Below are 15,008 nucleotides of genomic sequence, written 5' to 3'. Positions count from 1 at the left end.
CCATTCTCTGGGTTAAGTTGTTCCTTGTAAAGTAGTAATTTTTTTTTACAACATTCCTTAAAATTAAGAATGTCTTTTTATCTTAACAGTTTTCTGTGACAAAAATGAAGCAAAATAATTGTGAATAAGAACTTAATTTATAATTATCCATGTAACCAGTGGTATTTATTCATATATGAAATAACTTAATTTATGTAATTTTAAGTTTAAGTCCACGCGTAGGAGCCTTAAACTGAAAAACGCAATTGTACTTCTACATAATAATTGTGCCTTTGCTCTTATTGCCTTTCCTCAGCCTTGCCAGTCTTTTGCAGTAGTAGTAGTAGGTGTTTGTATCATGGTGAATGTTAATCAAAGGGGAATATAAAACTTCAAAGAAACTGAAGCAGTAATGTGGAGGCTTAAATGATGTTTTGTTTGCTTTACTTGTTTAACTGCTGAATGAATAATAATTTATTTTTTAATGAATGAGTGTACCTCTGTGTCCTTGAAAGAAGTGACTATGGTTTGTGAAGAACCATGGTTAAGTGGGAATTGTTCCTGTCGAGTTGGTTTGGATTTACTGATCTAGGTTGCACAAAATGGAATGTACATCTTCTGAGTCATCCCAGCAAGGAGATGTGAAACAGATAGTGTGAGAGAAATAAAGATGCATCTGTTTTATACTCCCCATGATAAAGAATACTTTGCAGGATAAAGAATCTGCTTTGTCAGGACCATAGTCTTGGAAATACCAGCTCCTTAAATACACTCTCAGTCTGAACTAGTTTAAAGAGAAATGGTTAAAGGAGGTACAAGGAGCTTGCTTGAAAATTTGCCTTAGAAACAGCTGTAGTGTGAAATTTTAGTTAATTTTATTCAGCACATATTACCCTTCAGTGTATCATACTTTAGGCTTTGGGAACACAAGAATATTAGGCAGGTTTTTATACAAATTAAATTATCAAATTATACAAAATTGTTAGGCTTATGAAAAGGTCCATAGCTACTGTGAATTACTTTGAACTAAAGCATTCAATGGTCCTAGGTAGATTCTGTCTGTGCCTCTTGGTCTGTGGGGCTCTGGGATAATTAAAGTGTAGGAACACCAAGTTTTGTTGATCTGAAATGGCTTCAGTGATAAAAATGCTCATCTCACTCAAGATGACAGTACTCCTGGATACAGGTAGTAGGAAAAAAATCAGGAGTACAGCTGCAGGCATGGAAGTACACAGGAGCTTGCAGGTAGTCTAGTCCTTGGGCAGTGTTTGAGACTTCTTTTGTAGATTTGCATAACTGAATTTTTTGGGTAATACTTTAGATTCCTATCTATAGGTTGTCCATTAATATAACCTGAAAATTTTTATTAGTGTTTTGTGCTTGTATTTTCCTCTCATATATGTGCTGAGATGAAAGCATTCCTGAAAACTAAGTTCATGATTGATTTGATTTCTTTTTAATGGTTATATTGCAGTAATTTGTTTTCCTATGGAAAACCCACCTCTCTTTTTCTAATTTCAGAGGTGATATTGTAAAATGTGGCAGTTTATTGTTTTCTCCTAGCCTTTTAGAGGTCTTAAGTTTTAGGTATGATTTTTTAATGTAGCAAAACATCTTCTGATCTCCTTTAATGATTTTTTTTTAAATAGTGTGAGAAGGAAGTTTTACATTAGTTACCAATGCTGGTCTACCAGATTAAATTCTTTAACTTTGTTAATCTTCTTTTAAGAGTGTGCTGGGTTTTTAATTTAAAGTCGTCTAGTATGACTTAATTTCAGGGAAGTGAAAATCATGATATTGGTATAGTTTGAGAGCTCCAGATGAAAAGCACCTTTTGGTCTAAATACACATCCTTTTAGATTAGAAAGATACCTCAAATTGCTTCACTTGATGGCTAGTAGGTTGGGTGTTTCAAAGATCTAGGTTAGTTCAGCTCATGTGATGTACCTGCTTGTTGTGACAAGAAGGACTGATGCAAGTGGTTTTTTTTTTTTTCTTTTTTTTGACTTGGTAACACCCTGTAGCTCTGAATAGATAAAATCAGTGGACTGAAATAAACTGTCTCCTGGACCTTGATCCAATACATGCTCAGATTGAAGCAGCTGGAAGCCATTTAAATCCGTACCACAGTAGTATATCAGAGTCTGTCAAGTTATAGATGGGAGCCATTGGCATATCTGGTTGTTTTCCAAGATTTTAACTTGAAGTTCTACTTTTAGTTAAAATGATAAAAATACTTTTATTTGGAAAAAAAAACATTCTGCATTTTTCTAAAATTTGAAATGTCATTCTATTTTGAAAAAAATTATTTTGTCATACCTATGCTTGTACTATCTATTTATTTATTTCTTTTACAGAAAATATAATGGTCATATTGAAAACAAACCCTTAACCATTCCAAAAGATATTGATCTTCATCTGGAAACAAAATCTGTAACAGAAAGGGACACTATTGGTAAGAATATGCAACAATAATACATTATTTCGAATATATCCTGTTTCTTTCTATCAAGTGTGTATTTGTAATTAATGCTGAAATGTGTTTTTTGTAGAATGTGGATGAATAGAATGCAAAACTGATCATAAATGAGAAAGCGGGTAGTAGGGCTCAGTCTCCTTTATTGTTCTCTGAGTGACAGTTAATAGCAGTGTTATGGAAAAGAATGAGTGGATGACAGCCAATGTAAAGCATAACTTTATCAGTTATAGCAATATGAGACAGCACTGAAACAATCAGATAATTGTCTATTCAAAATAGAGTTTTTAACTTTGTGCAAGAAAATAACAATGGGTAGATGTCAAGTCATACTTTCTGCTCATCTAACATAGGGTATGTGCTGTAGTATTGGAACCTAAGCCCTTTCAGCCGTACATCTCAAACATTCAGGTAAAATGTTTAAAAATAGCAAGCGACAGTACAGAAATATGCAGCATTAAGTGTTTTGAAGGAAGTGGAAAGTATGACTATTATTTTTTAGATGAGTAATTTTTGATTATTAAATAATAATCTGTCATTCTGTACAGAAAGGTCACATATGAGTATGTATGTGATACATGTTTTCCTTCTACACATTTTTGTATTTATGTGTACTCTGGACAAATATAGAAAGAAAGGATGTATATTCTCAGTTTAAATTGTAGGAGACAGCATGTGTGTAACATAAATTAAGTTTTTGAAGTAAATAAACAAAACATTCACAAGTTTCAATTAGTGTTACTTACCTGAAATTACGTCATGTAATTGTCAACCTGAATGATACAAGGTAGGGTTTGACTGTGTTTGAGAAATAAAATATACAATTTGTTTGTAAATCTAACCAGATTGTTATTTCAAAATAACAAGTGTAGGACTTGGAAATACTTAAGTTTGCCTAGTTTCGTATCTTTGCCAACAGGCAGCTTGTAGTCAAGTCAAACGTTCAGTAGTGTTTTCTCACTTTTGAATGTAGGGAAGGTGTTTGGGGGAGACAATTTGTGTGGTCACAAATGGTTCTTTGGAGTTTCCAATACCTATGGGAACTCTCTCCATAACATCTAGCCTATATGCAGCACAGTATGATTCCCAGAATTTTTACAATGAAGTTTACACAATGATTATTTATAGGATGTATTAACAAAATCTTGATGAGCAATCCATCAGGTATCTTAAATGGGGGGGTTTGTAAAATAAATAGAACTGTTTATTTGTAATATAATAAATGATAGCCAGTGAGATTTCAATCTTTAACAAAGGATCAAAACAAACCCTCTTACCTGGAATTGCAGCCAGACTCAACTGGAAAACTGCTTACTCTCTGTGTTGTGAAATCTAAATTAAGTATGCTTTTTGGATTGAGGATGTTAATGTATAAAAACTGAGGTGATAAAATAGTAAAACCTCTGAAGCCTTATAAATTTGAGTAGTTATTAAGTATTGGATGACAGAAGTAAAGAATGATGTTCACGTTGTTAAGTAACTTTTTCATTGTTACATTTCACTTGGTTGATCTTGGTCTACCTAAATTTGACTTCAATACACTTAATACACAGTTGAAAACCTCTTTGATTGCTGCTCCATTCTATATATATCAGTAACTGCCTTAAAACATACCTTTAACATTCACAAACATGTATTTTTCAGCATTGCATTACTTTCCAGAATATCAGTGGTTGGTGGATTTCACTGTTGCAGCTACAGTTGTGTATGTGGTGACAGAGGTCTACTACAGCATTATGAAGCCCTCACAAGAAATGAATATCAGCATAGTGTGGTGTCTGCTTGTCTTGGGTTTTGCAGTGTATCCTTTTCTGTTGTGTTGAATCCCCCTCTACCTGTTCCGAATAGTTTACATAATTCTGCAATTCATATAAATCTCCATGCCACTGATGGGCGGGACACAAAAATATTTGGCATTTGGAAAAAGGGTCCTGTAAGCTAATGCTATTGTTAAATAATATATACGCTGTACGTGCTCTTTGCAAATGCTGGTATCATTAGCTTGCTAACATTAATACCAGACCATTTAGGAGAAAAATGCATGTATGCAAAGATAGTTAGTGCTCATCTGTAGTATGTAGTGGTTCTAAACTAACTTGATTTTGTTCAATTTGGCAATCAGAAGTGGTTATATGTACATAAAGTACAGCTTTTGAAGAAGTTTGGAAATTTAGTGTGCTTCTTTTTTTCAATATGTTTAATCTGATACTTCTTGATCAGAATAGCACAGTGATGTGTATACTAATTTACTGCAAAAATACATGTGTGATTCATAATTTTAAAATACATTCAAGGTATTCTTACAGAAAATAAGGTATGTAAACAGCTGTAGAAACTGAGCTCTGTGAAAAGCTAAACTCACCTCTGAAACTGAGGGAAACAGAAGTGCAGTATTTAGGAAACAGGCATTATCAAACCATAAAATGTTTGTTTTGTTATGGAGGAGGCAGTTAATTTTTTAAATTTATGTTACTGGAGAAGGCATTATCACACATAGATGCTTGCATGGTAATTAACTGTGTACCATATACGAATCCAGACTCCTGCTTTAGGGAGGAAAGTTACAGTTTAAAGATATGATTGGAGATAAAGCAGTAGAATGGAATAAGGGCTTTTAAAAGGGCATGTTATAGAAAGGTGAACTGGGAAGTGAATTGCTACAGCTCCTCTGCTCCTTCAGCAGCTGAGAACAGATAAAATGCTAAGTTACAGTTGATAAATGTCTTGAATATTCAAAATTGTTTCCTCTATATAAATGGCAGCTTTAAAGATTCTTAATGTGTTGTGGTTTGGTCAGTTGTTTTGTAATATCAGCAGTAGCTGCTGGTGTTATATAAAACCTTGAACTCTAATGTTTGGTTACATTTGTCTAAGAGTTCTGAATATGCTTCATGCTTGCCTGTCCTTGATAATTATTAAAATGTGTGATGCCTTTATATCATGGACAGGGGTTCTTTTCTAAGTATACTGGAGCATAAATCATAGAATTTCTCCAGAATATTTTCCTTGTAATGTATAAAAACTTGCTAGAAGAGAAGGTCAACTCACATTTGGGTAAAAGAATGTCTGTTAGCATACTTCCAGATCAGGTATTTGCCCTTAGACATGTCAGTGAACAGATCCATGGTCTGAAAGGTGGTTTTTCTAGTCTACTGTGGGAAGAAAATCAGTGTCTGGCTCTTGGGCACCTTCTAATTGTATCATAGCGATAGTATAGGTAATGTGTAATTGTTACTGCACATCCTTAATTTTTTTGGTGTGAGGTTGAGAATTTTACTTTAGCTTCCGCAGAAGGAAGGAGAAAGAGGTGGCTACTGTTTCAAAATCAGAAGATAGCCAACACCTTTCACTCTGATTTTTAAGGATGAGGGGGAGTTTAATAGAACTAATGGAAAAAAAAGCTTCTAATACAAAAGCCACAATGTACTCTTAGATTTATTGGTGACAATGCCTTGTTTGCTTCATCTCTTGTATCTCAGGAGTAATCAATTTAAACAACCCTATAGTAATTGCAATTCTAGGTGAAACAGGGTTGTGAATTGTATATTGTAGGAAGTCGTACAATACAGAGGGTATTGGTAACAATTCCTGTGGTCAGTGGAACCTAGTTAGATGAGGTTTCAGAAGGGGTTCATTCCTGTATTGTGACATCAGGCTTTTGGGATGCAGAGAATACTTAAAAATTACTCAACTACTCACTAACTCAATATGTCAAGACCAGAAATTATTCTATGATAATGGAAGATTCAGAAAAATTTGGTTGCCTACATATTTTTGACAGAAAGCAGTCAGCATGATATGTCAAAGTTAAATATAGAGCAATTTTGTGTTTTGTTGACAAGTGTTTCTTCTGTTTCATGCCAGTGTGTTAAAAGGTGAAAAGTTGTACTGTGGATACAGAGCAAGTTTGCAGATGATAGAAAACTGGGAGGAGCTGTTGACTCCCTGAAGGCAGGGTGGCCCTGCAGAGTAACCTCAACAAAATCAAACCCAAAGAGATATGGGCAATCACCAACCATTCCAAGTTCAACAAGGGAAGGTGCTGGATTCTGTACCTGGGATGGGGCAACCCTGGTTGTATGGGCAGACCAGGGAACAGGAAAGTAGTGCCATAGAAAAGCACTGGTGCTGCTGGTTGGCAGAAAGTTGTGTGTGAGACATCAGTGCCCTGGCAACCAGGAGGGCAAACTGGCCCAGCTTGGCCAGTTTGTCCTGCGCTAAGAAAGACATTCAGCTATTAAAGTGTCTAAATAAGCCATGAGGAGAATGAGGGAGGGGAAGCTGTATGAGGAGTGTCTGAGGTCACTTGGCCTGTTCGGCCTACAGCTTTCTTGTGAGGGAAGAGAAGGGGCAGACCCTGATCTCTTCTCTGTGGTGCCCAGTGACAGGATTCAAGTAAATGACCTGAAGTTAAGTTAGGCCAGGGAAGGCCTGAAGTTAAGTCAGGGACGTTTAGATTGAATGTTAAGGAAAAGTTTTCACATGGAGGATGATTGATCACTGGAACTGGCTCCCTGGGGAGGTGATTACAGCACCAAGCCTGACAGTTCAAGAAGCATTTGGACAGCGGTGTCAGGTGCATGGTGTGATTCTTGGGGATGATGCTGTGCAGGCCCAGGAGCTGGATGATCCTATGGGTCCCGTCCAACTCAGAATGTTCTCTGCTTCTGTGAATTCAGAGTTTTCATGTGTTTTAGTAGGAACAGAAGATGGATCTCTTTCACCTCAACATATGAACTATAAAATTAAAGAATTCCATAATCGCAGTAGTTTAAAAAATATAATTATTTTTGTAAAAGGGTATACCATGATTTCTACAATGTCTGCAACTAAATGCAAAATGCAAAGTATACAATTCTATAATGCCTCTTATGGCAAAAAAAAAAACTAAATGAAGGGCGGAACTGGTGCAGGCATTCTATTAACTTAGCACTAAATACTCCTAAATTATTCATTCAGTACATCCTGAATATTAGGTCTTGCAATGAAGGAAGTGATGAAGCAAGCCATAATGCTTCAATCTTCTCCAACCCAAAAATAGGAGCAGTGGTCATGTGTAGTATGCATAACCATGGATCTGCACTATAATTTTAGAATGCTTTCTTTTTCCTCTTTGAATTTTCCAAATCCTTCAGGCACAATCCATACTTGAAGTCATAAAGTATCTGGGGGGTCATAAATCTGATGATAGATTAGGTTTGTTGATCACAAACTTATTGAGTCCTTTGTATAGCTTCAGGGTGTTTTCAATTTGTGATTAATGCCGCTAGCTATAAAAAGAACCTTGGTTTAAGCATGTGTTATTAGAGAAACAACATCCAGACCACAGTCTGTATGATCTGTTATGTACTTCTTTTTGGGATGAGTTAAGTCTTCCTTTTAATGTATCAGTTCTTTCTGTAAAGTATAGAGGGATCTGAAGGTGGTTACTATATGAGATTAGAATTACTGGATGCTGTCCTTAGACCACATAGTGCATATTAGAATCTTTCTGCGTGTACATGAAATTCAGCAGTGTGTATATTAAATGTGTGCTGCCTGTTGAAGCATAATCATTGTTTCTTGAGAGATTGATGACTGTTCAAATGTTTTACTGAATAGATACCCCCAAAAATGTTTTCATGTACTCTTCATATTAATATTATTTCAGTATTAGAAATAGGCAAATTCAACTGCATTATTGCATAGTGGAGGGAAAAAGTGCTACAGATTACACTTAAAATCTTTTTTTTTTTTCCTTTTTGTCTGTATTTTTTTCAAATCATGTAATGCCTGGAATTATCTCCAAATACTTTATTTAAATCTGGGCTGGATATTGCGTACCATTTAAATTATAATGAACTGCAGTTCGTAGTAATAAGAGTGTATAATGAAAAGTTTATTCTAATCTGTTACACTTGAGAACTGATTTAGAAATGTGTAAAAAAGAATACTTTAAAAATATTTTTAAAACACCCTGATAACAGAGCAGATGATGTCTTAAATGTTTGTCTTCATGGCAGTAGGGCTAGATAAAAGGATGCTTGAGGAAATGGCTTAGTGGTGAACTTGCTGGTGTTAGGATGATGATTGGATTTGATCCTAAAAGTATTTTCCAAACAAAAGGATTTATCTGAAAGGGGAGAAATATAAGTTCATCTTTTCATGTGTCTTCTTTCTTACTATAAGTAAGCCTAAATCAAAACGCTACTCCAGAGTATTCCTGGCTATGCGTTATGAGATTATTATGCTTTAATGTGTTCTGTAATTTAACCTGAAATCGACTGAACACGTAATACCTTCCAAGGAAATAAATACACATCATAGAACAAACCTGTGGATGAACAGAATAAAATATTATAATTCTTAGTTATAAGATTCTTTGTTATTTTACAAACTTGATTTTCCTTGACCTTTTCATTACATAGTAAGGTACTGTTTTCATTGACTACGCACTATTTCAAAGTTGAAGATGGAGGTGAAAGATCAGTCTGTGTCACCTTTGGTTTTTTCTTCTTTGTGAAAGCCATGGCAATACTCATTGTGACAGAAAACTATCTAGAGTTTGGATTGGAATCAGGTAACTCCTTTCTTTAGTGTTTGAAACAGCTGTAGTGATTGCATGATCTGAATAAATTATTTCCAGAGTTTTTGAGAGAAGCTGTGTTAAAATGAATGCTGTAAGTTAAATGCTTCTAAGGAAATTTGCTTCGGAATGAAGATTCTAGATAATATCCTGTATCTTTTCCTACTGTTCTCTTAAATAGTCTATTTTTTGCCTAGGTTGTTTGTTTTGTTAATTGTATTTGCTTTCCAGTTACAGATTTAGCCCCCTTTGACTTCCATAGTAAAGTGTAGCTCCCTTACTGGAAAAGAATTTAAAAAGTTATCTTTTTTCATCTTCCCGAAGTGTTCAAATATTACAGATGTTAATCAAGCTTTACTTTATTGTGCCAACTAATTAGCACATGAAAGAGCTCTGTTACACATATGAAAAATTGTTTAAAAAATGACTTGTTACCCAACGTTTTATTTCACAAAAAGGATTCTTTGTTTGTACTGTAATGAAAGAAATATATATGTCCCTGCAGGATTCTCGAATTTCTCAGAGAGTGCTATGCAGTTTCTTGAAAAACAAGGTTTGGAATCCCAGTAAGTTTCTGAAAATACACTTGTCTGTTTATATGTGAATTTTTAACTTGTCTGTCTATATGTGAATTTATGAACCATATGGATTCTGTTTGCAAGATTTTGTCTTGCATGTTTTGCTTTTGTACATGGTTATAATCCCTACAACACTTTAAAGAGATTAATGGAAAGATCTGAAAAGTACCCATAAGTAACTGAAGTTGCATTAAAGTTTTCATTTTAATATGGAGATAATTACTGACATTTTGATTGTAGTTCATAAAATATAGTTCAAAACTGTAAACACTTTTTTCACAGTATTTCCCTTCAAAAAGGATTGTTTAAATAGAGAAATATTTTTTGTCATTCCTATGGCATGTAAGAGGAGGAGTGTGCAAAAGCTACAAGATGGAGTTTGTGTTAAATTTCGTATTAGGAATAAATTGTGTTATTCATGTTTTCAGGTTATAGCTGTGTTCCTGTCATGCAAAAACATCTGCTTGCTACAGGGCATCCAGGCTTCATATAGACTGTTAAAGGAGCATGCCATATCTTGTGATATTACATAAATACACAATAAGCAGGCTATGTATATTGCAAAATGGATTTCTGTTACAGTTCCTTATACTTGTGTGCTAAAATTTAGGGACCATTTCATCACTGGGAGCACATTGAATGTCTTGCTTGGTAGGTCTCAAGTATCATGCAGAAGCCATGGCATATCTTTATTTTTGAGGAACAGAAGCTTCCTCAAACTAGATCAGTGTAATTTATGAATAAACTCATGGGAAACCATTAACTGAATCCCATGTGTTTCTTAGCCTTTCTTTAATATGCTTTCCTAAACTGTTGCAAAGTCACTACCTTCTGTATTCATTTTCATGTTGTTTGTTTAGTTATAAATTATTGCAGTGCTTTGCCTTTTTTAGCAGTACCCGAGTTAATGATGGTGTCTCTTGTTAGTTTAGGTGACATAGATTAAGAAAGGATCTGAAACTCATTTGAATCACAACATTTGATTTTGTTCCTATTTGATCTGCTAGTTACATTTCACTGTAGCTATGATGGTTTTATTGTTTGTTTGAGGGTTTTGTTTTGTTCTCTTTTTTCTTTGTGTAAACCTGTTTTTGTTAATTATGTGATTAATTCTGTGGTTTCTTTGATCATAGATACTTTTCCTGTAGCTTTTCTTATGTACAATATTAATCACTTAGAAGAGACATGTTATCGACCATGTGTACATTTCAGATAAATCTGTGAAAAGTTGCAGTAATAACAGTTTGATAGAGATTTTTAATGGATAATGGTAGAATAAAGTATCCATTTTGTCTTCAAGCAGTTAAACTTATGAAACATCTGTTCCTCTTAAAAACACAATCATGAAATTCATTCTATTTTAGCTATTTCTGTTATGTAATTTGTTGCTAATTACAATATAAAATTGTTCTTTTTTTTCTTCTATACTAACAAATTAATATCTCACAGTCAGTAAATTAGGTTTTCTGTTTTTCTAGGAAATAAATAGATTATTTGATTTGGTTTTGAAAGTATTTTTAAAAAATTTAATTCCTAATTGGTTTTTAATAATGCTAGTATTTTGGAGGAAGTGTATAGAATACTGTTGGCTTTTTTTATTAAATGTTAGATACTGTTGGATTGAAAGCAGTCTCTGATACTCCCCGCTGCCCCAACGTCCTCAGCAAGAAAATGCTTACTTCCTTTCTTTTCTTTTAGGGGTCCTGTGTCTAAACTAACCTTCAAATTGTTCCTGGCTGTTCTGTGTTCACTTGTTGGTGCTTTTTTGACATTCCCTGGCTTGCGACTGGCTCAAATGCATCTGGATGCTCTGAATTTAGCTACAGAAAAAATAACACAGTAAGAGAAAATATATGCAAATAGGTATATGCTACTCAGTCTTAAATCTTTTATGTCTAAAAATGTCTAAGCAAACTATTCCAACAAGAAGGTAGTGACTTAAGACTTCTGTTGCTGCCTGCTTTTTGTATCTTGAGCAGATTTGCCACCTGCCACTTTCTGCTCAACCTGTGCTTTGCCAGTCTGTTACATTCTTTGCCTTGTAATTAAGAGTCTCAATTAAAGGAGCTTTCCTTTCCTCCTGCAAAAACTCCACCATGAATGTCTCTGTGCCCAGCTTTCTTTCCACCATCATGTCTTTCCAGAAGTTAAGATAACCTTTAGGAAATACAAATATGACCACAGACTGTTTTTTTTCACCCACACTTACAGATGGGAATTATTCCTTTAATAAATTTAGCATAGGATAAAATGCAAAAATGACCCAGAATATTTAATTAGGGTCATATGTTAATACCAATTTAAAGGAGTATTTTCATTTTCTGCCGCCCTTCCATTTGGTAGTAAAATGTTCTGTCCAATTTAACTATTTCTCTTGAACATTCTCTGGTTGAGAGGGTGAAACTCCAAGTGGCTTTCAGAGATCTTGACTGTTGATGTTTAGTACATGATAATGACAGATTCTGCAGCATAGGGCAGTTTAGGTATTCAGTGTGGTAAATTTCCTAAGAGAATCACTATGTTTTCCAGTAGGAAAATAATTTTTGTTCAAATTGCATTTTTTTTCCTTTCCCTTCAGGAATGCCCAGCTTAAAAATTAATCTGTTTGAAGTGAGTCCATCAGTCTTGGTAATTTATAAGCATTGAGTACACTTGCACTCAATATAATTTTCTATGTAGCAGCCAGCTACTGGATTGTTTTATCTGCTGTTGCATTTCTGTCTGTGTGTAGACTGTGACTGAGTCACTTCCTAATCTGTTCTTTCCAGACAGATAAACTCCTTAGTTCTTAATTGCTATAGTTCTCACTATTTTAAAATTCTTTGTGTCTTTTCTCTAAGTATTCCAGCATCTTCCTTGATCAATGGACATAACATCCTAGGCAGAAACATAAACTCTCTGAAACAAAAATCCATTAATTAAGAACTAAAGGGCAATTAATATCCACTGAAGTGTGGTTATGAAAATTAAAACTTCTCTAGCTTCTTTAGACGGTATTGGAACTGGTTGTTGAAGACAACTTTGTTCAACACCACCAAGTTATTTTTGAAAGTCTACCAATAGACTATTCAACTGGTACAATGTGAAAATTACACTAAATGAGTATTAAATGGATACATGATAAGGTATCCATATAATTAGATAAAGCCATTATAAAAAATATTTGTCAAGTGATAGGTTCTAACAAACCTGAAGAACAGAACTTGTCCTTGCTGATGCATTTTTGCTAGTGTTATTGACTACACTTGTTCGACAGTGATTAAAGAGGGGGGGTTGTAAATGAGGATGACTTGTCACTGATAGAAGCTCTCTAAGTTGGGTACTAAAACAATGTCTATCTTTGCAGTCAAATACATACTCTACTTAAAAAACCTCAACCAAAACAACTGCAAAGAAAAAGCTCACCAACTAAACAAAATACAAAAACAGCTTAGACCAAAGAAAAAACCATAATCAAGCTAAAAGCCCCCACATCCCTTAAGCTGCCCGAAAAACCCACAAATCTCTCTTAAAACCCAACAAAAGAACCAAAACAAAACAACTCAAAAATATCCAACACAAAATCTATTCCTTAATGGAATGGAACACTTAACTTGCAGGGAGCACTGACCACAAAAAGCCCCAAAACTTAAAGGTTAATGAGCAAGAACTATTTTACTAATATGTTCAAAATTATTATTGTGATTCTTTTATGAGTGTAGGGAGTAAGTTCATTGTTTTTAGGTAAACAGAATAGAAATCATCTGATGTCCCTTTCAGTTTTGAGAACTGGTTTGACTTTTTTTCTTTGGCAGTATTATCCTTACTTGCATATATTTGGAGTCCTCTTAACAAAGTTGTACAATTTTCATACACATTTCCTCCTTTGCCAGAGTCTGCATCAAGAGTATTTCAGCCTTACTTCCTGTTCCATTAAACACAAACAAAAACAAAACAAAAAGAAGAACAAAAAAATAGAGATTCCCACCACCCTTTGGCACATTGCAGTCCATTACTCCAGTCCGTTAACTCAGTAGGATCTCCTAAATAGGTAGAAGCTCAGGTAAAAGGCTTTCACAATCTAATTAAATGCTTTGGGCCAATCCTTGGTGCTGTTGCATTCCCAAGCACCACTTAATAGCTAGCAGGGTTTATTTCTTCATCTGAAACCAAAGATCTAAATTTGTGTTTGATGACAGCTTCTGTATTATGCAAACATTTTAGTGGTTTTAGGAAGCTTGATAGTTGGCAATCAAGAAGGTCTTGTGTTCTTTAGAACAATTTTTGATTACATAATTTTTTCTGTAGTGCAGAAGTACTGTAGTGAAGGTAGAGACAAACCTGATACTATTAGTGAGGAAACACTGCTAACAAAACAACCCAATCCCTTCAACTGTTCTCATTTCATTTTAGTAACGAAAAATGATTGGGGAAAATGGGTTTAGAAATAGAGAAGAAAATTTCGAAGTTTAGGAATAAAGAAGGATATTAATTTAAGGGAGAACTCCAGAAACTGTATCGCCTTTTAAAATTCTGCTAGGTTGTACTCAAAAATTACTAAAGAGTACCACTTTTATTTTTGTTGTGCAGTTTCATACAGTATTTTTTTGGTCTGAGTATCTTTAATGTAAGTACCAACTTTAATTTATTCAGGGTTTCTAAATAAAATGCTTCATTAAACTGTGTAATCTGACCTCTGACAACTGTTTATCCTCTTCTTTTTAAAGCCAAAATCCAGTGTGATTTCACAATATATAATGTTACTGTTTTGTTGAAATGTAAGCCATACCTATAAAATAGGGAAGAAATTTTCTTATTTATCTTTCTTCCAATTATTTTAAAGTTAATATTTCTCCTTTTGAATCTGTATATACTTTCAACAGTATGGTCATTGTTTTCATTTACTAAGTTCCCTGGTTTTTTTCTTTTTTCAGAACATTGCTACATATAAACTTCTTGGCACCTTTATTTATGGTTCTACTGTGGGTAAAACCAATCACTAAGGACTACATTATGAGCCCACCTTTGGGCAAAGAGAGCATTCCTTTGTAAGATTTCATTTAAAAGTTCTTTCTGGGGTATTGAGAACAAAACATTGTCTTAGCGCTCTTTGCAAGTTGAAGAAACGTGAAAGACTTTAATAGATTGGCTGTCAGAGGTATTGTGGAAGATGCAGCTGAATTATAAGGAGCATCTGTTATTTCAAAAGAATGAGTTGCAGAATGTTGAGTGTTAAGATAGTGGCTCCCAAAAAACTGCTGTCTCTTGATGACTCCTTGGCAGTAATGTGTTGTTTTTTGTGGGGGTGGAATACCACCTCGCTACCTGCTGGAACCTTATGTCTTGCATATTGGTGTAGGAGAGAAGTGGTTTCAGTGAAAACAGTCAAGATATGTTGGCATGAGAACTAAGCTAGGAGGTTTGTCTTAAT

At 34.5% G+C, this 15,008-nt stretch overlaps 1 protein-coding gene across 4 annotated transcripts in view; it reads left to right on the top strand.

The window, feature by feature from the left end:
- Positions 1–15,008, top strand: part of TMEM161B (transmembrane protein 161B) — a 48,930-nt gene that overhangs the window by 14,275 nt on the left and 19,647 nt on the right. For all 4 annotated transcript variants that reach the window (XM_054283336.1, XM_054283337.1, XM_054283334.1 and 1 more), the window contains exons 4-9: positions 2,337–2,434; positions 4,100–4,256; positions 8,863–9,014; positions 9,526–9,586; positions 11,297–11,437; positions 14,512–14,625. In XM_054283336.1, coding sequence (XP_054139311.1) covers positions 2,337–2,434; positions 4,100–4,256; positions 8,863–9,014; positions 9,526–9,586; positions 11,297–11,437; positions 14,512–14,625 — 723 coding nt within the window. The remainder of the gene's footprint in view (positions 1–2,336; positions 2,435–4,099; positions 4,257–8,862; positions 9,015–9,525; positions 9,587–11,296; positions 11,438–14,511; positions 14,626–15,008) is intronic.

This window comes from Melozone crissalis, unplaced genomic scaffold (assembly GCF_028551555.1).
Source record: "Melozone crissalis strain CALT ecotype California unplaced genomic scaffold, PUWL_Pcris_2 ptg000036l_1, whole genome shotgun sequence".
Taxonomy (NCBI): domain Eukaryota; kingdom Metazoa; phylum Chordata; class Aves; order Passeriformes; family Passerellidae; genus Melozone; species Melozone crissalis.
This window is presented reverse-complemented; position numbering and strand designations above follow the sequence as displayed.